Source organism: Balaenoptera acutorostrata, chromosome 17, assembly GCF_949987535.1.
Source record: "Balaenoptera acutorostrata chromosome 17, mBalAcu1.1, whole genome shotgun sequence".
NCBI lineage: Eukaryota > Metazoa > Chordata > Mammalia > Artiodactyla > Balaenopteridae > Balaenoptera > Balaenoptera acutorostrata.
The window spans coordinates 10,810,043-10,833,742 of record NC_080080.1 but is presented as its reverse complement, the minus strand read 5'-3'; the positions used below and the strand labels follow the sequence as shown (position 1 = coordinate 10,833,742).

General features: G+C 51.1%; 1 protein-coding gene across 4 annotated transcripts in view; it reads right to left on the bottom strand.

The window, feature by feature from the left end:
* Positions 1-1,640: 1,640 nt before the first annotated feature.
* The window catches only part of ASAP1 (ArfGAP with SH3 domain, ankyrin repeat and PH domain 1), a 355,141-nt gene continuing 333,081 nt past the window's right edge, over positions 1,641-23,700 (bottom strand). For all 4 annotated transcript variants that reach the window (XM_057531792.1, XM_057531791.1, XM_057531793.1 and 1 more), the window contains 5 exons: positions 15,729-15,798; positions 13,189-13,247; positions 8,384-8,838; positions 6,482-6,604; positions 1,641-4,403 (listed from right to left, as the gene is read on the bottom strand). In XM_057531792.1, coding sequence (XP_057387775.1) covers positions 4,329-4,403; positions 6,482-6,604; positions 8,384-8,838; positions 13,189-13,247; positions 15,729-15,798 — 782 coding nt within the window. In that variant the 3' untranslated portion in view covers positions 1,641-4,328. The remainder of the gene's footprint in view (positions 4,404-6,481; positions 6,605-8,383; positions 8,839-13,188; positions 13,248-15,728; positions 15,799-23,700) is intronic.

Here is a 23,700-nt window from a genome sequence, read left to right as displayed (position 1 = left end):
TGTGCCTTCACCACTGGTCCCTGCTCCGGCTGCTGGAGGTACGCCACACACTGTCCCACCAGCCTTTGCCCAAGCTCTTTGCCTTCACCTGCTCAGTCATGCAGGCCCCCAGGATGGGCACAGACCCCCTTCCTCCAGGAAGCCCACCGGCTTCAAATTACCCACATACTGCAGATTCGGGGAAATGAAAGATTTCCATTTGGGATGGATGAGAACACATGGGGGGCAAAGCAGAGTAGGTTGAATTGCCCAATAATTATCAACACTCCCACCTCACCCCTGCCGCACATACACCACATTCTGGGGGGAGGAAGACTTAAAAAATATGGCGGAGGGCACAGGGTCAGGGGAGAGGAGCAAAAAGCAGGGCTGGGGAGGGAGAGGTCAGGGAGGCTGGTGCCGAGGCCACAAAGCCTTGGGCTCCACCTGCTGCTGTGACTCACTGTGACCTTAGGCAAGCCACTTCAGCCCTACGAGTGCATCTCCTCATCTGAAGATGGGCCGAAGGAGGATTTCTGCCCCCTAGAGGACCGACTCCGCGTACAGGGAACAGTGGCCCATCTACCATCCAGGGCTTGAAGGACCCTAGGGAGAGAGATCAGGGTGCCCTCCTGTTCCTAGCATTCCTGGGAGACGGGCCACGGGGGCTTCACAGCATACTGGAGGGGATGCTTTCAACGGGGGGGGGGAGGGGGGGCCAGTGTGTTGACCTCAAAGGGAGGCTGCTCCAGGTTTAAAACAATACATAACCAATGCAACCATTGAAGCATTCTGTAGTTAGATGGAAAGCTGGCTGCCATCCAGGTAATTATGGCTTGAAACACCCAGGTAATTATGGTCACCTCTCCCAGATACATCCCGATGGGAAGTCACTGGCTTCCGTGCCGAACCCCATTTTCCCCACAGGTTGGTCTGTAGGGTTTATCTTGCCGAGGTGTGTGAACAGGTGTTAAGATCTACCAACTTTCACGAAAGGAGACAAAAGAAGTGCTGAGACCAACACTTCAGAATCTTCAACGCCGTGGTCTCGGTCAGCTTTCCACGGCTGCGTTTCCCTGGCTAGAATGTCATGATGGTGACCAACTCCCACGTGGTGGAAGTTCTGAGGATGGCCTTGGAGCCAGAATCACTCACCCGGACCCCCATGGCCGCTGCGCGGTAATGGATCTTCCCGAGCCTCCTGTCAAGCTCTGTGATGCTGGGAGGGCGAGATGAGATAACGCTGGCCCGGTGCCTGGACCTGGGTCTGCTACAGTGCAGTGGCACCAGCGGTGACAGCAACATGACAGAAGTGCATGCACAGCGCTTGGTCTGTGCTGGGTACCATCCAAGAGCTTTTAGTGCATCAACATGTAATCTTCATGACTGCAGGCTGGGTGCCTGGAGGTGGGAGTGGGAATTGGGCAGGGCGGGGGGGGGGGGGCGGGAGGGAGGGAAAACCAAAACATTGAGGTCCATGGTTCGTAAGCCGAGGAGAGGGAAGCACATTACATAACCAAAGTGAGCTTTAATGTAGAAGTTGAATGACTTGTGTTACCTGCACCACCCTCCCAAAAGCACAGCCGAGTGAAGTTTTGATTTCCTCCAATCAGAAGAGTAGCGGACAACTCACAAAATGGCCTGATGTCAGATGTTTGGGATCAACTGAGAATATGTTTATTTAAAAGCAATTTTAAATATTAAAAAAAGTAGAAATTAACACATACAGTACTTGAAAACTGTCACATTAAATACATGTGAAATGACGAGTGTACTGATGTTTGAGCATAACACCCAGATGGGAATTCGGAATTTAACTCGTGGCGCTATGGGATTCCTATACAACATGTTGCAAGTTCTAGGCAATAAAAAAATAAATAGCAATTGCTGTTCAACAGTAAAATAAGACACACACTATTTGCAGAACATAACTTTCCCCTCTGAGGGGGGGAGAAAGAACTAATTAGCTATTTTTTCCATAGGTTCCATACCTTCAAAATACTCTATATCATGTACAAAATTGCAGATAGTGGCTCACTGAGTTTAAGAACAATACCAGATTCAAACTCAACCAAGGTCGCCAAAGGTACTTATACCTAGTTTTCCTATGTCCCACAGTAAGCTGGGTTAGAGAGAACTCAAATTCCTGATGGAAAACAAAAACAAAAACAAAACCCGAAGAAAAGAAACAAAACAAAACCCGAAGTGTTAAAAAAAAAAAAAAAAAAGGCATTTGTGTAAAAGTCACTCCAAAAGGGGAAAAAAATAGACATTGACTCCATGTAATTTTAGACATCTACCTTTTGTGTTTTTTTAAAAAGCCAGTTTATTTTGAGATGAGTTGAAAATACTGTAGGCCACAAAAATGAATGGTGCTTCAATACAACTTAAGAAGTATAAATGAATGAACTGGGACACTAAAGAACTTCAGACAGTGACTTCCTGGCCTGACACCCATGTGGCTTAAACACTAAGGCTGTGAACAGTCAGCCATGTACACCAGCACGTCGGCCGGCTCCCGGTGTCTCGTTCTGTGTGGGGTTCACGTGTGCCATGACGCTGAGGAAGCAATTGCTTAAAATCACTTTCCAATAACAGCTGATGTGTTGCAGGTTTGTCATGCAAGGTTTATTGATTAGGTGGCTATTCAAAGTTTTCATAGTAATCACTTAAGCAGAACTAAATTAACATTCACTGAGCACTGACTCTAGACTCTATTAAAGAAGGCTTCCCCTAAGGGTTTGGTTGGGAGTTGTGCTTCTGTGAAATGAACATTTCTTACTCATCGCCAAGATTATCTGCTTAAAAATATTAGTTTTCTGTGCTGTTGCCAACACAGCAGTTTAAGCGAACTTAACGCCAGAACGACACACGAGCCTCGGAATCAGAGAGCAGCCCCACTGACTGTGGAGTGAAATGACTGTATCCTTTCCCAAAATTCAGACTGACGTAAAAGACTGAAAAACTCACGATATTCTTAATGGTCTGATGAACACAGCTGGGATGAGAAGAAAACCGAGAGGGGCAGAGAGTCCCAGCAGAAAGAGCGTGTTTCACAGTGCAATTCACAGCAGCGTTCAAGAACATGGTCATGAATTGACTCGAAGGTAACGTGTCTACTGAACGGAGCTGGAAATTGGAAAACTTATCTATGACTGGGGCTTAGTAAAGAAAATGGAAAAAGAGAAGGATGGTTTCAGCACCTGGATTCTGCAGGGGGGATAAATGATGTGCAGAACTGACTTTTGAATTCGTCATCTTCTTGAATAATCTTTTGAAAGTTTAAATTTATCAAGAACAAAACTCAGAAAAGACTTTAAAATGGACACATTGGGGGCGTTAACACATTTGAAGGATGCTAATTCATAAAGTGATATGTAAATGCATACTCTTGAGAAAGCCAAATGACTGACTGGAAACAAAAATTGTTGCAACCTTATAATCTCTCCTTTAATGGCAATCAAGTTTAAAAAATGTACAGTTCAACTTATCCATACTATTCCTTTATAAAAGGCAGATTTCAGGTAAGCTTCTAAATGCATGCATAATGTAGAGGCTAATATTTTCTGGCAGTCCTTGGTTCCTGAAAGTTGAACTTCATCAGATGTCTTAAACTTCTGTGAAAATAGTCATGAAGGATATGTTATTTTTGCATAATGAGGTAATATCTCAGGGGCGGGTACTCATCCTCTTAAGACAGTGTAAACCCACTTGTCTAAACTTGCACGAGGCTTTGGGCACTGCAAAATGCCACCCAAGGTTATGGGTCAGTGAATATTTTGCTGAAGGAATAACACTTACATTTAACTGAGCACTTTTCTGTAATAAATACCAAGGTCGGTTTTTGTAGCTGTAAACTGTGTACACAGATAACTACAGGCTGGTCTGTCATGGAGCCGAAAGTTTCACCTGGAAAACAGAACCCACCTCTTTGCTAATGGTGCATTTTCAGTAACTCAATGGAGAATACTGTATTGTCAGGAACAGAGAGGCAACTCTATGCCCTTCAACGGTTGCTGGAGACCACTTCTATTTGCAAAGCCAGCAGTTCCTATATTCCTGTTTTTGTTTGTTGGCTTGGAAAACAGCATAGAGAGAGATGTAAGTGCTAGATGTCAAGGACGGCTTTGGCAAACCAGTAAGGCGCACCGGGTCCCAAGGCTACCCTAATACAGGCGAAGGCAGAGACCACAGGGTATTTACAACACACGCTATGTTCCCCTCCCGCGGCGGCCCCTCCGGGAGCCTCCCGCTCAGTGACAGCAGCTATATACACGGTGAGCACAGGGCCACGTGGACGCAGCAGTCTTGCATGACAGGTGCAGAGAGTCTGAAGGTTCTGCTTTTTGCTAGTCAGACAGGATGTGGACAAAGGACACCGGAAAGACCCCCTTCCTCTCGGGCTGCCCTTCGATGTGCCCGATCTGCAGGGAGAAAGGAGAGGTGTCAGGCTGGAGGTGGCCGGTGGGTCAGAGCCCCCGGAGTTGGCCCGGACCCGGGCGGGATGCAGGCCACGGTGAGACACAACACGAAAGCACCACACGGGGGAGGACCACGTTCACGTGGGTCACTGCGCCCGCAGACAGCCCCGGGAGGTACAGTCCCGTGACCCCTCACTTTATACACAAAGGGACAGCGGCCCAGAGAGGGGGGGGAGACCTGCTACGGTCTCGCCCAGGCTGCAGCTTCAGCCACGCGCTCAACCAGGCTGTCTGGCCACCTTTCCTGCTGGGCGACCTCAGGCAAACCGTGCTAAGCCTCCTGTCTGTAAAGCGGGGCTAAAAACCCCCTATTTCTCAGCTTGTTGAGAGATTACACTATCGATTATGTACATGGAAGGGCCTCTGTGCACCAAGAACCTGCTTTCTGGCTGCTGTGCGGGGGAAGGACACTGTGAAAGTTTGAGATGGACGAGGGCAAGTTTTATGGCCGTTTTGTCGTCTGCTGCGAAACCTGTAAGCCGTGGTTACCTGACAAAAGTTCCTAATAACTTCAGTTACACCAGCATTAACTGCGTTAAAGAGAATCCTATGAGGAGAAAGAATACCGACACGCACGCTGGCTTCACGTGACAATTACGGGGAGAGATGGGTGGGGTGGCCAGGCCCGCTCTCATTTCCCTGCATGAGTGCCTGCCGCACAGAGTGTGGCCGGAGCAGGAGCTGTGCGTCAGCCCACGGCTGCTGCCTTCGTTTACCGGGACTGTGGCCTTGGGCGGTCACCCGGGCCACTGTCCACCAGCTTCCCTTCTGGAGAGTGGAGTAAGGCCTGGCCGACCCGTCTCACGGGGTCTTAACTGGTGTCGTGCACATGAGTTCTTAGACTCATGCCCCACTTTCCAGAGGAGGAAACCGAGGCTTACTGAAAGGACACGCTTTATCCAGGGCCTCAGAGTGAGTCACCTTGGGCCTTTAGGGCCCATCTCCTTCTCAAGAGTCTAAGCTGCCAGACTCCCATGTCAGAGAGAGAGAGGGAGAGAGTCTAGGGTTCCTCAGCCTCGGTACTCCTGACAATGGGGCCAGATGGCTCCCTGGGGTGGGAGCTTTTCCAAACACTGCAGGATGCTTAGCAGAAGCCCTGGCTTCTACGCCCCAGAAGCAGGAAGCACCCACCCTGCCCAGGTCCTGATAATCAAAATGTTTCCAGATGTGGCCATATGTGCCTGGAGGGCAAAACTGCCCCTGGCTGAACCACTGTTGCAGTCCGAGCAAAATCCCCACGGCTGTGGCCAAGAATCTGAAGTCACTGTCTGGGCCCAAAGGAGGGGAAGCCAAAAGTGCACGTGTGTGCACGCGTGTGTGCGTTGTGTGTATGTGTGTGTGTGGACGTGCACAAGTTCCTGGGCATCAGCAGGCTCTGCTGGCTCAGCTGTGAACCACAGGTCCCTTTCTCGGCAGACAGAACCGGGACGCTCTGGGCAGGAGTGGCTCAGGCTGCCAAGGAAGAAGAATTTCCACGCTGGGGTTGGGAAATGATCGACTAGGAAAAGCATAGGAGGCTTCTGCCCGCTGCACCTCTGCCTGGCAGGGCCCACTGGAGGCTCCCTCCGGCCGCAACCTAGACAGCTGTGGACATGTCAGCCGCCCCTGCAGCCACCGAGAACCGGGGCACTCTCAAGGGCCACGGCGGGAGGACAGGGATGCCTCTCCTTCCTGACACCTGGGCTGCAGGTTTTCACGGAAAAGGAGTTGTCCTAGATATTCTCATTTAATCTTCTAAAGTCACGTGAAGCAGGGATCATGCCCCACTTGACAGAAAGAGAACGGCAGGCGGGATGAAGGATGGAACTCGGGAAGGAGGATGCACGGTGGTGAAGGGCAGGGTCTGAGCAGAGCTTGGCTGGAAAACCAGAAAACATCTAGAGCTTACAGGTTGTGGTGTGATAAGGCTAAAGCATGTGCGAAGGTGAATTCTCCTGACCCGGTTTCAAAGCTCTGGCCGCCGGTTAAGAGGCAGGCCTGGCAGGCCCCGGGGCGCTCTTGTCCTCACGACTGGTACGTACCCACCACTCCTGGTCCTCCTCCCCGGTGACCACGATCACCTCGCCCTCCAGGAAGGTCAGCTCGTCGTCATTGTCTGCCTGGCAGTCATAGATGGTCTTCACTCGCCTCACCTTACTTTTCCCCTTCAAGAAAGAAACAGGGTTTTAGCTCACAGGACAGACCGAAGGGAAAGAAAGACACACTGACCTTGGGCGAGTGAGTTAACCTCCCTAAGCCTCAGTTTCTCCTCGATGAAAGGGGGGAGGCTTGTGGGCAGGCGCCCCGAGGCTTGGGTGCCCTCCAGACACGACAGCCCCTCCGCCCCGAGCAGCAGGGCAGAGCCCAGTGTGAGCGAGCAGGCAGCACCGATGACTTCCATCGGACAGCAAACATCATGGGCAGGGACCAAAATCCAGCTTCACCCAAAACTGCAAAGCGCTCTGCCCTTCCCCACCCCATGGCGGCTTGCAGAGATGACAGCAGAGTCTAAAAATGGTTTGGGGAAACATGCTGTAAAGCAGGACGTGCAGCTTCTGCACACGGAACGTGCGGCATAAACACATTTCTCAGCCCCTCGTGCAAAGCACTGAGTCAGCACACGCTGGTTAAACAGGGCAGGGCAGAGCAGCCTGGGGCGGGGAGGACGCCAGGCAGTTCCCCAAAACGTTTTAGCTTCTGACCCATTTTGACTCGGGCTTTTATTTGTTGGATTTCCAGTTCTTTGCAAACAGGAAGATGGAAATAGGGAAATGACCTTCTAAAGGATGTTTCTGGTGCCCAGCTTATTAAATAACTAGGAAGAAAAAAAGCAAGCTGTGTCTCTAAAAGTTTTGGGTCAAGCGCTTTTCCTCTCTGTCTGCTGGTTTCTCCCTCGGTCAGTCACCCTGACGACCCGCTGGCTTCTGCAGCTCTCTCCCCAGGCTGTGCTGGAGCTGGTGGGGTCTGAGAGGCCGGCGGAGCTGTGGCCAGTAGAGATCTTAAGTCTTCTCAGCTCTGACTCCGTGAGCAAGCTGTGTGTGGCCCCTTATGACAGGGAGGGCTACACGAGATGAACAGTAAAGCGTGCAGCAGCACGAACTGGAATTATGCGCACGTCAAGGCCGTGCGTGGTGCCCTGGAGAAGAGCAAGCACCCACTGATGAACGTGTGTATGGTCTCCCACCCAGGGGAGGATGGATTTTACTCGTCTCACTTTTCCTTTAGTACCGAAGGGACACACTTTTATTGCAACGTTGGTTTTTTATAGTAAGATGTGAGTAGAGGCTTTTAGTCCCCCACTAACTGTGCTCCTTAACCCGGGTGCTCGTGACCCTGTGAGGGTGCGGCCACGGGCAGGACAGACAGCACACGTGCATCTTCCCAGAGCTCCGTTTTTCCAAAAAAACATTTTGGGGCGGGCAGCGGGGGTGAAAAGCATGTTTACATTAAAGTAAAATGGCTATATCATAGAGCAGAAAGCATTTCAGCACAATGATGGAATGGGAGACTTCAAACCAAATTCTGTGTTGGTGCAAGTCTTTCGGGGCTTTGCGCCCAATTCCTCCAGGAAGATGCCGTGAGAAGCAGAGGAGCGAGGTGCTCGGGACCCTGAGAGGAAGACCGCTTTCCTGTGACCTTGGGAAAGGAAAGGTCTCCTCCTCAAGGATCCGAGGCAAGAGCGACCACGTGCTGAGTGTTACTGGGCGCTGCTCATCTGTCACTGCGTTTCATCACCCATGAACTCGGGCACTGTCCTAGCTCTGATCTGCATATAAGGAAACCTAGGCTCAGGGCACGTAATTAAGTGGCCAAGCCCCCGTGGTCACAGGGAACGCAGGTCCTGAGGTCTGTCTGCGGAGTCCACAGCCCGGTCCCGACCCCCAGGCTCCACGCCCCCAGGATGCCCGTGCTGGGCCGGCCGGGTGAGACGGGCGCCCACCCACCGTGTTGATCTTCCTGGGCAGCGGCACGGGCGTCTCCGGCAGGGTGGGCGTGAGGTCGTTGGAGTCCTCGGACGCCTGCTTCGGGATATTTGGGGAGAGATCGGCCAGGTGTGACTTGGGGACGAGATCTGGGGGCGGCTGGGCCTTGGGAGAGGCGTCTGCCGCCTGGGGTTTCACCAGCAGGTCTCCCAGCTGCGGCTTGGGCGGCAGGTCCTTCACCTGCGGCTTGGGAGGCAAGTCTGCGAGCTGCGGCTTGGGCGGCAGGTCTCCCGGCTTAGGTGGCAAGTCTCCGATTGGGGGTTTGGGAGCCAGTTCCGTGGGCTTCGGGGGCAGGTCTCCGGGTGGCGGCTTCTGCGGTAAATCTGCTAACTGTGATGACTTCTGGAAGAGTTCGGGCGGGATGTTGGCTTTGTCGAGGGAGAGATGATGGCTGGTCTCTGTTTTCCTTAGTGCCACTGTGGGAAACAACACAGAGAGGGGGGTCACTGGACGGGGACGCGAGGGGATCAGCACTGCCTTCCTCTGTCACGGTCACATGGAGGAGAACCAACCCCGAGGGAGTGCTCTGGATGCAGGTGCACGGGTGGCCTGCTTTGAAGAAGGTGGAAGTCGGAAGCCTGGAGGCATCCACCTTACAATGGGTGATTTTATGCTTCAGTTTATGAACAGGACATCCAAACTAATCCAGAATAATAATAATAAAAAAACCCCACCACTATAAACATAATACAGATTACAGAAAACTGAAAAGTATAGAGCTAAAGGAAAAGTTTTCCATAAGCCTCCTGCCTAAAGGTAGCCATTTAAAATACTTTGATGTAATTTCCTTGTGGACTTTTCTATGTATTCTTCATAGATAAGACATTTATCTGCTTTTATCTATATACTGTTTTAGCAAGAGTATATCCTGTGTTAATAAAAATTCTTTATTAGTAGCATATATATAGCTAAAATATTTATTTATTTATGTATTTGGCTGCACCGGGTCTTAGTTGCAGCATGCGGGATCTTTAGTCGTGGCATGTGGACTCTTAGTTGCGACGTGGGGGATCTAGTTCCCTGATCAGGGGTGGAACCCGGGTCTGCTGCATTGGAAGTGCAGAGTCTTATCCACTGGACCACCAGGGAAGCCCAGTGAGCATATATTCTTAATGTTGCAGCCTATTCCGTTCTACAGCAGTATCATAATGTACAATATTATTAATTCCCCACATTTTATATGATTCATGCGCTATGTAAGAGGAAAAAGGTTCCTCCCTCACCACGCCCACGCACCACCCCTCTGAGGTAACCTCTGTTCCATTTGAGTGGTGCACATACATGGGTGTATGGATTACTTTTTAAAACCCATAAATGGCATTACAATACATACACTGTTTGCAACTTTGTTTTTTCCCCATTTAATATGTTTGGGAGAATTTCTAAGTCAGTTCCTCTTCCTTCTCTTTAATGGCTGCGTGGTACTCCGTGGCTTGGAAATTCTGTAGTCTGTTGAAACCTTTGCACAGCTCTATCCAGTAGAACTTAGGACACTAAGGACACGTCTCCAAATCAGGCTTCACCACTTACTTACTAGCTGTGTGACCGTGAGCAAATTACATGACCTCTCTGTGCCTCACCTTCCTCATCTCTAAAACATGAGTTGACATACGTAAAGAATTTGCCAACAGCACCTGGCAGGCTCTAGGTATATCAGAATATCATCATTACTGCTAGACAAGGTTCCTTGAGGCCAGGATTCACCAAGCACATAGTATGTGCTCAATGAGGACACAGCTGACTAAGCCACACTGAGTGAGCCAAACTAGCCAAATTTTATTCTAGAAATATAAAATTCAGAAAGATATTCTTAAAATTTTATTTTTTAAAAAAGAAAGACAAACCCCAGTATTGTAAACTGTCACAAGCTGTACTGCAGCTGTTTCTGCCTGCAGCCTGCCCAGCCACGTCCCTTCCTAAGGAAATCAAGTTCAAGGACACCCTGCTCCCAGGCTGGCCCATGAGCTTCAGCCGATGTGGCTCGGCTCAGAAACTGACAGCAGGCCCATCAGATTCCTCTCTTGGAAGTCAGATACTGTGGTAAACAACAGTCTGAGGCAGTGCTGGGGGAGAAGCTGGGGGATTCCCTGAGGCAGTGCTGGGGGAGAAGCTGGGGGATCCCTAAAAAGGGATCAAAGACAGGCACTGACATGCCTGTGTTGAGGTGTTCAGCATGGCACTGTTTATAGTGAAAAAACTGTGAACCGGGTAAATGTGGAATAGGACAGACTGCTTAATATGTCCTGGTATCAGACAATGGAGTACTATGCAGCCAGTAAGAGTGTAATTTATGTCATGGAAAGGGTTCTTGATTTATTATGTGATAAAAATAAGCTTACATAGCGACGTAAAAAAAAGCATAGGAAAAAGACTGAAAGGATAGATCAAACTGTTTATCCTGGTGGTGAGACTTCAGGTGGTTTGTATTTTCTTCTTTATGCCTATCTGTATTTTTAAAATCTTCTGGGATGAATATATATTACTTTTATAATACAAATAAATAAGAAAGAGACAGTTTCTCTTCCAAGGAAGCCTGCCCAATCTCTGGCTATTTTATTTCCAAGCTGATTTTGGGTTTTCCCCCTCTCTAATTAAAAGTCCTTTCTGAACTGCATTCTTAACTCTGATGGACAGACAAGCAAATATGGTTCGTTCCTGAGAAAGGACTCAAAGGACGTAACAGGAGGAGGAGGAGGAGGAGGAGGAGGAGAAGGAAGGGGAGGAAAGAGCTCGCACGCTCCCAAGCCCACGTTTCCCCCAAAGGGAGTGCCGGGCAGAGGACGGCACCCACTCAGTGGAGAGCGCAAGCCTAACGACATTCACGAAGAGCTCGCGGACACCTGAAAAAATACGTACGTCGAAATGCTAAGTGGAAAAACCCAGGATGCAAAACTGTAGTTTCATTATGATGACAACTGTGGAAGGATGTAAGGGACCAGGTAGCTGTATCACAGTGCAGAACTATGGTGACTCTGTTCAGGTTGAAAGATCCCCTGAGGTTTCTATACTATTGCCTTTTAAAACTCCTTAAACAAATGGCTCTGTGCAGCAGTCTGTCCCCAGTTGAGAAGGCTTTAATTAAGCCTTTTAAAAGGCGCCCGAAGGGTTTCAAAAATGGGTGATGTTTGGGAGGGAGAAAGAGTGAGATGTGGCCAGGAGAGTCCATGTGAAAGTGCCAGCTGGTGGCAGGTGCTCGGGGGGAGGGGGGCAGGCAGGAGAAGGAGCTGCAGCCCCGTCCCTCTCGACGTCACAGACGCCCTCTGTCTCCAGCTCAGGAGGCTCCGAAACACATCCGGGGACTCTGCCTTTTTTTTGGGTGAGACAGGGAACCACTGGATGGATGGGACAGGAGTGACTGATTTAACATGGATCGCCCTGGCTCTTCTGTTGAGGAAAGACTGCAGGGCCAGGGCAGAGGCAGGCAGACCAGGTAGGAGGCTGCAAGAGTCCAGACAAGAGATGATGGTCCCGTGGACCGCGGTGAGAGTGGGGGACATGGGAAGAAGTGCCTGGATGTTAGGACACATCGAAGGGAGAACCAACAGTACGTGTGGAAACGCTGGATGTGGGGCACGGCAAGATGGAAGGAGCTGAGCTTCCTTCTTAGGTTTTAAGGCCCAAACACTTGGACCTGGACAATATCGCCTGTAAGAGATAGGGACACTGTGGGAAAAATAAGTCTGGGGGGTGGGGTCAGAAGTGTATTCAAAATCTTAAGCTGAGCAGCCTATGAGACATGTGATAGAGCAGAGATATTACAGAGGCGGGTGTGTGTGAGTTTAGATTATAGAGGGATTCTTGCGCTGGGTGGAAAATGTGGAGATGCCAGGGTGGGTTCCCCAGGGAATGAGGGCATATTCACAAGAGAAGCGACCATGGCCGAGCCAACCTCTGGAGGCTGAGGACACGAGGAGGGCCCAGCACAGGAGGGGAGCAGGGACTGTCAGTGCCCTAAGAACAGGACGGTGTCCATAGGCCAAGCGCAGAGAGAGTAACCAGCCGGGCCAAAGGCTGCACGCAGGTGGGCTGAGCTTGACCACCCGCCGACGGCCTTGTGGAGTGGTCTTAACAGAGGACACGTGAATGGATCTTGGCTTTGAGCATCAGCAGCTGGGAGCTTCACTCAAAGAGAGACGATCAGATGACACGTCCCTCTCAACTGAAGAACGCAGCACAACCCAGGAAGGAGTTGTGCAAAGCCTGAACTTGTATCTGACCGGGTCTCTTGATCCAACTTTCAATTGCTAGGAAATACAGAGGACAGAGGAACATGTTAAATGACCACATGGGGATGCCGGCCAGCAAAATCCAGCCTTTCTGAAGCAACACCTCATTTCGTCCTTACAAAACCTGGTGAAGCAGGTGTCCTGGCCCCACTGACAGGTGAGGCATCTGAGGCTTAGTGAAGCTTCGGAGGCCCCCCGCCCAGGCCACACAGCTAGTAAGTGGCAGAGCTAGTACTGGTTCCTAGGTCTCTCTGATCATGTTTGCAAGAGAAGAAATGGCACCTGGGGATACTAATGATGTGTCTTCTGAAAAAGCACGGTGTTCTTTAAGGAAGGGTTTGGTGTTTTGCTAATCACAAAATTTGAGCCTATAAATATTTTTCTTCATTGAACAAATATTAAATACCCACCTACTACGTACCAGCTACTGCTCTAGGCATCTGAGATAGAGCAGGGAACAAAAGAGACAGACGCCCCTGTCCCCTTGGAGAGTACAGTGACACTCTAATTACATGCAAATATGAAAAAGATAAATCTTACCTTTCTGAGGTAGTTTAGGAAGAACTCTTGGGCCAAGGGCAGTCTTTGCAGAACCGGTGCTAATGAATAAATAAGAATCATTTAGGATCTCAAAGTGCTATAAAATCAACAGTGATATATATTACTCAAGGAAGTCACAGGAGTTTACAGAATTATCTAAAAAGTCTTTCATAATTTCTCTAACAAAAGATTATAGCTTACTTTCCCTAATTCAAAGTTTGCCTGGATTTCCCTGAGGATTATCTTCTTATTCCCAAGTCTGCAAAATGGAGTCAAGAGGGAAAGTCACGAAACAACCAACCCTCTGAATGATAGAGCCTAATTCCTCCTCTTCTTGAAACCTTTCCCCAGAGGTAACAGCGTTTATGAAAGCGCCTGGCATACTGCAGGTCGTGCCCCCAGTGCACTGCACAGAAGTAACTCAACTCACGCGACCCCAAAACATAACTCTTGTCCCCTCCGTTTTCACAAGAGGAAACGGGAGCCTGTGCAGCTTCAGTGACCGGCAGAAGGTCCCGAGGCTGGTCGGTGGTGGAGCTGGATATTCAGACCCAGCTGTTTGACTCCAGGGCCCTTATGTTGTCTCTCTCTGCACCAGAGCAAACAGCTTGGGTCTCAGGCCTCCAGACTTTCCCTGAGCTTTTCCTCCTTTTGGGCGACTTGTAAACGAGCAGAGGAAGAAAGCCCGGGGAAGCAGGCCCCTGGCACAGAAGCCGCCCTGTGTTGTTTGACATCATGTGACTCCTCACACCCCTGCCACCACCGAAATGCCAGCGCTGCAGGTGGCATCTCTCAGTTGCAACGCACTCTTTTCCTTTAACAAGAGGCTCTATCTATTCCCAGAGGACACCGGGAGCACTGCAGACCCAAACAGCAATAGCATCCAAGTGCTGGACTTGTATCTGCCAAGAGCCCCTTTTATTACCTCATTTATCCTTTTCTGTCCTCTGGTGGCCTAAGAACTGGCTTTCCCCCCTTCTTTCTAGCCTAACTGCATTTAAAAGGACAGGAAAAGGCAAACCAACCAAAAAGAAAACAAGAGTCCAATAAAAAAGATGAAATGCAAGCGTCTTCCATCCTGGCCGACAAATCACCCTTGATCTTAACTGCTCCTTCCTCGGCTCCTTTGAAATCCTAAGGTCTCTGGGTTACTAGAGGATCAGGTTGTTGAGATGAAGCCACACTGGAAAGAGTAAACGCGCGAGGGCTTTGCTCTGAACATTGCTGGAGTGTGTGTTTCGGCCTCAGCATCTTCGCAGGGACGCACACCTGCCCATCACGGACGTAAGTTCAATGGTTTCCTGACCAGCGTACTGAGGCCAAGCCAGAGGCTCGGAAATGCCTCACATGGGAGACCTGGGGTCGACACTGTGTGTGCGTGGACCCAGGCTTCTTCCTATGCTGCTGGTGGGGCTGTGTGCACGTGTGTGTACATGTATATACATGTGTGTGCATGCGAGCGTACGTGTACATGTGTACACATATGTGCATGCACATACATGTGTGTGCACGTACATGTATATATGTGTGCGCGTACATGTATATACGTGTGCGTGTACATGTGGGGGGCTTGATTCCATGTAAAAAACATTTTGTGGGCACTTTCTCTGCGTCAGACTCTCCTTCCTCTGGAAGGAGACCACCTGTCCTGCGGTTTAGAGCCCCCCAGGGCAAGGTGGGGAAGGGCTGAGTGGAGGGGCAGGCATGGCGAGAGGAAGGGGAGGCTGTGGAACGTGGCGTCTGAGAACCCCCGGGGTAAGTCCAGCTCTGCATCTGCTACCACTTGAACTCCTGGGGTCCGTGTCCTCATATAAAACTGAAGGCAGCAGTGACCGGGCTGCCTCACAGGGTCATAAAGACTAAACGAAACAGTGGCGTTAAAAGAAATGAGGACTTCCATTTTTTAGCTCTGACAAGCTCTGGGAAGCAGCTCCTTGTGTCCTTACCTGGGTCACACTTCTCGAGAAAACCCTCTGTGCTGGGACTGGGTAGATGCTGCCCACAGAAGACCTTCCAAAGTACCTCATTTCAGTGGCGGAGGGAGAAAGGGACACCGCGCCCCCCTTTTAGCCTAGCTTCAAAAAGTCTTACAGACAGGGAATTGGGAAAGAGTCATATTTTTATGTTTGAAAATCTCTAGGCTATTGGATTTCCCTGAGATTTATCTTTTTATTCCCAAGTCTGTAAAATGGAGCCAAGAGGGAAAGTAACAAAACAAAATGACTCATTTAAAAAATTGAAAATAAGAACTCATTCTGGCAGACTCTGCGATCCTCGGGGAGGGGGGGGGTCCATTCACGCCAGGAACCTGGATGTGGAGAGCGGTGCTCCCCTAAAACAAGGTCTGCAGACCCTGCCCGGCCTCGAGAACTGTCTGCCAAGGGGCGTTTGCAAACCGAGGGGAAGTACTCAGGCTCTCAGCACGATCAGCGCCAGCTGGCAGGCCACCCCTTGAGCAGATGGCCCCTAAAACCCAGTTCTGTAACTCTGCCCACGGCGACTGTGGGCCTGCCAAGCGAGCACGTGCGGAGATGGCTCACCTCGACTGCTGGGACAGGCCCTCGAACTTGTTAGCGGTCTTGCTTGATGATGACGGACCCACGTCGTTACCTAGGGGGAAGATCAAATGTGAAAAGCCACATTTTCCAACAGGAAATGGAATGTGGGGACATAGGAATAGGCAGGCAGGCCACCCTCAGGGTCCAGAAAGGAAGTCAAAAGCGTCAAGCTAGAACAGTACACGTTTCTGACATTACAACAAACCGGTTTGGGTCTTGACAATGTTTTTGTTCCTATTAAATGTTTAAAAAAGATGAGTGGTCTGCTCCCTGGCAAGGCCTCCAAGGTCACAGGACTTGGGGGATGTCCCGTAGGCTCAGGATCTTGTCCTTAGCTTGGTGGCTAGGGGAAGCAGAGTAAGGCTTCAAGTTCACCACAGGTTCCCACGCCAGGGGACCACCACTGGGAACCACTGGGTGTGCGTGTGTGTGTGTGTGTGTGTGTGTACACACCATTATTCAGCAGGGTGGTGGTGACTGGCCATCTGCTGGGCAAGGCCCTCAGTCACTTATTTACTAATCATTCGTTCAAACATGACTGTTTATTAAGCATCTGCTATGTGCAAGGCATGAACATGGAGCAGGAGGCACAAAGGCAACTTAAACCTCACTGCTCTTTCAGAGTATGTCATCCCACCTGTGAGGGGCACAGGCACGACCGATACTGATAACATGGGGTGAGACGGATGCTGACAGGGCTGGGTGCTGTGAAACGAGGAGAAGGAAATAGCATCTAAAGTGAACTGGTCATGGGCTTCCCTGGTGGCGCAGTGGTTGAGAATCCGCCTGCCAATGCAGAGGACACGGGTTCGAGCCCTGGTCTGGGAAGATCCCACATGCCGCGAAACAACTAAGCCCGTGTGCCACAGCTACTGAGCCTGCGCTCTAGAGCCCGCAAGCCACAACTACTGAAGCCTGTGCGCCTAGAGCCCGTGCTCCGCAACAAGAGAAGCCACCGCAATGAGAAGCACGCACACCGCAAGGAAGAGTAGCCCCCGCTTGTTGCAACTAGAGAAAGCCTGCGCGCAGCAACGAAGACCCAACGCAGCCAAAAATAAATAAAGTTAAAAAATTTATTAAAAATAAATAAATAAATAAAGTGAACTGGTCAGAGGGGCAGGGAAAGTCCTTTCTTGGGGACACGGACCTTGAACAGTGAAACACCTTCAACGGGGGAGCAGCAAGACCAAATCCACGGGCTTGTCGAGGAGAGACAGAGAGACTGGCCAGAATCAAAGTGGGCTCTTCTGCGACCCGTTCCGCACTGGGAGGAGCCCAAGCGCCAGGCACCCAGGAGGGGCCCCAGGAACCTGCAGGGCACGGCCATCTCTGGGGTGCTGTTCCCTCTCCTCGCCTGCTCGCCCTTCCAGCGACTGCCCTGGACACCCCAAGTGCTCCTCTTTCTGCAGCGCCCCCGCCCCTGCCTGGATGCCCGCAGTGCCTCCCGGGTGGCACTGACGGGCTGGCTGAAGGGGGGAGGTGGAGGGGGCGGGCCGAGCGAGCACCCGCACTCATGCTCACTGTGCAGAGGCGCCCACGCTCTCCCTCCTCCCGGCAGGGGGAGCCGGCCCCGTCCTCATTTTAAAGATGAGGAGACAGGGTTAAGTGACCCAACGGCCACAGGTCACACGGTCGCACGATGTACCTAGCGGTCCTGTACACAAATGCACGCGCTTTCCATTACCCATCGTGACGCACCAATAGCAACATTGGTAATAGCAACTACTGTGTATTGAGCACTTACTATGAGTGAGGTACTGTGCTAGGTACCCCCTAGTCTATGAGATATAAAATGGAAGGCACTTATATTGTGTAAGAAGAAACAAAGAAGTAAAGCAAGGGTCAAGGTCAAGCAGCGGGTAAGGGCCAGGGCTGGGATATAAAGCCAGGCAGCGCCCCTCCGGGGCCTGCGTTCAACCACCACACTCGCCCCTCCAATCCCAGTCCCACGAACCTACAGGACAGGCAGCAGCTGGGAGAGCGCTAAGGCGGGCGCTTCCGGACAGGACTTTAACTTCAGGACACATGTACGAGAAGAAACAAGCTCAACTGGTGCTACCAGGGCCAAAGACTTTGAAATATAGATTTATTTTACTAAGACACCCCTCCTAACCATCCGTATATTTCCACGAGTCTGTAACTTAACAATGAAGGACTTCTTTGGCAGCCTCTCACGACATCCTTCGAGCTGAGACTTCCTTTAAGGCAGGCATTTCTCTTCAGCAAGGTGCTCAAATCTCACACTTTCAGATTTAAATGGGCCCTAACAATCAAAATGTCAAAGAAATTTCTATATTAGGGGAATAAGCTGTTGCATCTGCTCATTTCTGTTCCAGGTGGGAAACACCCCAAACCAGTGATTCTTAACCCTATTAGGCGTGAGACTGAATACGAGACCATAAAGGCTGCAAGAGCCCCCGGCTCTGCCCGGGGCCGCCCACTCTGTCACACAGACAAGCCATCACGTCAGGGGCTGCGGCCCGACAGCCACAGCTCCTATGTCCAGTGTCCTCATTTAACCCTCCCCTCTGGCCACGCTCCAAAGACACTGTGTGTTTTTACGCCTCTGTAACTTTGCCCCCTCTGTTCCTTCTCCCTGCAACACCTATCCCCTCCCACTTGGGGTAAATTCCTTTGTAACCTTCAAAGAGTCTCTCCAAAGTCAATTTCTGAGAATTCTTCCCAAGCCAGACTCAGTCTCTCCACACCCCCCGGTAAGCCTACAACCATTCATCACAGAGGATGCTCAGGGTGCAGGTTTTGGAGCCAGACAAGCCTGGTTTTGAATTCCAGTTGTACCACCGACCAGCGGGTGTGAGTTTTGATGACACTGCTTTTTCTACTGAGCCTCAGTTCCCTCATCTTTAAAACAGGAATAACAGTACCTACTTCACTAGATGGGCACGAGCATATCATGAGAGAGAAACCATGGAGTGTAGTTCACGGTGCTGGACCACAGGGGGCATGACACCAACGGAGATGGCCGTTTTGAGCTCCCTGATGAGATGTAACAAAAATGCAGATGATTTATTTCCTCACCGAGTGAGCATTTCACGGACAGGGGCTCTGCCTTGTCCGTCCCTGCAGCCCCACTGGAGCCCAGTGTCCGCACAGAGCAGTCACTGGGTGCTGCGGAATAAAGACAAGGCCCCCAGAGTGGACTCCTCCACCCCTCCACCCACAGCCTGGTTTCCTGCGCACCTGGGTGGGGAGGCACCTGTGGTCTGGCGGACAGGAATCCTGTCTTCCTCAGAGCCAGGCAAAGGCCACCTGCTGTGCCTGGGCAGAGAAGCGTGGCTTCGAAAAATTTCCAAAAATAGGATAGCACCAGAGGGAGAAGCAGAAGCATGGAAACAGCTCAATCCTTTTTTCCTCCCTCCGTGCAACTCGGGAAGTGACTGTGGTACACACACAGATGTGTGAGGAGAGGGCTGGAGACGGACGGTGGGCAGACAATTTAAAAAGCTGTGGCCAAGACTCCAGGTCACTTACTGTAGCTCAGAAGCTGTGGGCCAGGAGAGTGGAACGAGTGGAGGGCACTGCCCAGCAGTGCCTGGCACACAGGCTCCAGGGGTCTTCTGGAAGAGTGGGTAATTATACGAACCTCGGAGTCAGAAATAGGTTTAAATCCAGGCTCTGAAGTTATCGGACAAGTCACTTGACCTCTGTGGTTCAATTTCCTCATCAGTAAACCAGGGACCATGACAGTCCCTATCTCACAGGACAGTTGCGATGGCTTAATACAGTAACGTATGAACAAGTGTACAGCAGCTGGTACGTGGCGAATAATCTATACGTGGTGGCAGCCATTGTTATTTCTAGAACTGCACGTAAAATGGGGTCGGAGTGGTGGGGGGAGGTGACTTGAGAATATATTGGGAAATCCAAGAAAAAGAAAGAATCAGGAAGTTTCTACCCAAAGGCTCTTTTACAAGCCAATACTACTTCTAATAAGTAGATGTGGGGGACTTGGATCAAACATTTCAAATATTGACCCATCGTACCTGGAAGTTCTGGCCTTGAAATATGAGAAGGGAATCATCTTGTGGTATAGTTTTTCGTCCATTATCTACTCTCCGTTAAAAAAAAGAGAAGTGTATAGAACTTAAATCCCAGTGGCCAAAGATAAGGAATGCAAGTGATTCCCAGAGGTCCCTTAGCCAGGTATTGGTGGAACACGGATCAGAACTCAGGCTTCCGGAAAGTTTGTTCGGAGCACTATATGGTTTCCCAGGATGGGCCCCGTAAACACTTCTCTGAATACCTGACAAAGGACGGAGCTCCCAGGGGAAGCTGATCTCACGTAGTCACTGCAAGAATCTCAAGTGTGAGAAAAGGCTTAATCTTATGGCCGCCATGAACTGGGTAACTGGCTGCATTGTTTTCTTTGCTCTCACCTCTAAGAACCTCCGTGTCAAATCTGTGGTCTGCTTCCAGCTGCTGTATGTGACCTTGTGTTATGCATTTTGTGAAGACATAACACTCCTGGACTTCATCTTACTTTGCTCCCTTTGTCCTCATTTCCTTACTAATTTAATTTGAATTGTGTTAAAATGTGTTGCTCTGTTAGAAAGCAGGTTATAAACAACTTATTTTGTCTCCAAAGGTGAGGTTTAACGACATGCCACTTCAAAAATCAACAGTCCCCGCAAAAACCCGATTCTGCCCACCGGCCTAGTTGTTTTCTGATCGAAAGCCTGCCTCTGCCGTCTCCCTAGACAGATGGCCGAACCCGCCACCATAGCGGGGCTGCAGTAATGTGATGCCTGGGCTACCCTGGGCACCGTGGATGCTGTGGTCCTGGCAGGGAGAAAGCCTGGGGTGGCCTCCCCACACACCAGGGCTCCGTGCGGCCAGAGACGAGGCGGCACAGCCAGGCGGAGGGTGCCTACCTGCCCGGCTACCTTCCCCCGTCTCCATTCACAGGCAAAGAAACAACTGCCGCGACAGGGGAACAGCCAAGGCGATCACTGAGCCGTCACGTGCAGAGCTCAGCAGAGCAAGGAGAGCGCGAGGGCCATGGGCTCTCCCAGCCACACGGGCTCCCCACTCACCAGCTGTGAGAACTTGGGCAGGGGACTGAACCTTCCTGAATCTCAGTGTCCTTAAAGTCAAGGCCCTTGCATTTCCTACTCTGTGGAACTGGGCTTAAGAATTCGATGAGTACTATTCACTAGCCCCAGTTTACAGCCAGAGAAACTGAGGTATGGAACAATTCAAAGGTAACTGCTGAAAGCCACAGGGCTCAGGTGGTAGAGGTGGATTAGAATCCAGGCGGTATGACACAGGTCCACACCGGAGCTCCACTGAGACAGAAACAGCTCGGGCCCTCGTAAGGAGTTCATACTGCACTGGGAAAGACAGAAAGGCAAACAGAACCACTGTGTGATAATCCCTATGCCAGAGGAGCAGAGAGGGGGCACGGGGGTGCTGGCCGGGCTGGGGAAGGTCTCTGAAGCAGGTCCCTGGACACTAGATCTTGAAGGATGACTAAGCGTGAACACAAATGGACAGACTGTTCTAGGTTGAGGGCACACTATGAGCAAAGGCTCAGCTCTTAGAGGAGAGGATGGAGTTGGGGAGACTACCAACTCCACACGGCAGGCACGTCCTACGTCAGGGGGTGGGCAGGTGAGGCCCGGGGCGAGCTCGGGGGCTGTGCTACTCCACCTCCTTGTGTCTGCCCCCCACGCCCCGGTCCAGATCTCAGACAGTCCAAAGGCCCTCCCCTCAGGGGCTGTGAGGAGACGGGAGGTTTAGGGGAACATAAGAGCACTGGAAAGATGGGTGCCTAGCGGGAAACTACAGGCACCATAAATGCTGCCTAGGAATCTGGTACCCCATGTGCCTTATTAATTAACAGTCTGACCCCTGCCTTCGGCTTCTGGACCACAATGTCCGTGGGAGACAGGTAGGGATAAAACCCGCCGTGATCATATAACACAAAGCATGAAGACCGGGATCTGAGCCACTTTAATCTGCCTGGTGAGACGCTTGTTACGGTCCCACGTCTGCAGATGCCTTTAAGAACATCTCCCCTATGTGCGCACACACCAACTCAGAGAGAACGGCCCCGACGGCCGCAGAATTACCGCCTGGGGTTGTCTGTGACGTGTACGGTGGTCACTTTAGCGTGGAGAGATTTCGATTTTTGCCGCTTGAGGCTGCTGGTAGGTGGCAGCCAACTGCTCAGGGCCCACAGCTTCCGAAGCTTGAAGGCTGCCGCTTACCGCCCGAGGCACCAACTCACTCTCATAGAGGGGTAACCTTGTCTCTTAGTGAATAATGCCCCTTGTCCACAACAAAACCCACCCACACCCAAACCAAATCAAATGAACACCCGCTGTTTTTCTAGTCCTGCTGCTTAGTCTTGTGAAAGAAACTTAAGAAAGGGATGATTCTTAAGCCAGAAAACAGAAGTTTAGTAAATTTAACTATAGACTGATGGAGTCTGTGAGGCACAATGAACTTTATGCAGAAATAAAACCCGAGTAAACAACAGGATCAAAATTCAGTGAAATTCAAAAAGGTTAGTCTGTGATTTGTGGTATGAAAACCTGCAGGAAACTGGTGACCTTCAGTGGAGCATTATTTGGGGCAAAGTCCTTTTGGAAGAATCCTGGGGACTCCTGAAGGCCCTGGGGTGGGGCCTCGGGCAGTGTCAGGGACCTGCATGGTGCTGACGTGCGCCTGGGCACACCCTCCCCGCGGCGGGTCTCACCGGGAACAGATTCATCAACACCCGCTGCAAATGTCCCCTCCCCACGAAGCCTGCCGACGCAGCTGGACACCCCGCTTCAGCGTTTCCGCAGTATTTGGTGAAGAACGCACCGCACGCGTCTCCCTCCTGGACCACGAGCTCCTCGAGCACAAGGGTGGAGAAGCCCAAACCCCAGGCACCAGGCCAGTGGAGTGAACGGCTAAGCACAGACAGTCCACACGTGCTGTGGCATCTGGGTCACATGACACACAGGCGTGCCCGTCTGCAAACGGGCAGCATGGCTTTTCCCAGAAGCTCCCTAAATCCAGAACACCTATTAGGGGCTTTCTGATGAGGCCTTTAAAAGCATTCAGCTGAGCTCCCTATCAGTTACAAACAAACAAAAAAGCCACGACACGATTCACTGGCAAGGGGAGGTGAGCCATGCAAATCAGCAGGGCCAGGACCCCGTGGGCGCCGGGAGACACCCGGCTCTTGAGCGAAATTGGTGGCAGGCTGGTGAGCTACAAAGGGAGATAAAGACGGAAACCGTGTTCCTTGTGGATAGAAATTTGTTATCTGCCACCAGTGTCAATGAAATGGTAAACTACCAACTGATCTGGGCAGGTTTGTTTATTCTCAATTGATTACTGACTACCTACTGCAACCTGGGCTCGATTCTAGGCTCTGTGAACACAGAAAGGAACAAGACAGACAAGGGCCCCGCTCTCACGGAGCTATGTTCGAGAGACCAAAAAGCCGAACACAAATAAAATACCTGTCAGCGGTGATCTGGGGTCCTGAGGGAGACAGTGGGGAGGGGGCGCCCTTAGAGAGGATGGCCCAGGAGACAGACATGCAGGCGGAGAAGGACGGCAGGGAGCCAGGCTTTCAAGCCCATGACAGAGCTGCAGGGAGGGGCGGCCCCAGGAAGGAAAGAGCCCGGTGGAGCCAGAGGTGAAAGCAGGGCAGCGAGGCTGAGCGGGGGACAGGGGCTGGGAGAGACCAGCCTGACCCCCAGGGCCCTGGTGGGTGTCTGGGGCACAAAAAGCGCTCAGCACCTTATCACTAGTACACTTTTTAAGTGGTGGTGGTATTTTCCCCCCCCGTTTCTTGGCCAGAAGAGGCTGTGCAATCATATGTATCCAGGCCCTCACCCAGCGTGGGGGCGGTCTGGTCGGTCTGCTGGCTGTGCTGAGAGCGCCCACTGCCCCCCGAGCCCCGCGCGCTGCCTGGCTCAGGCAGTGAGGGCCC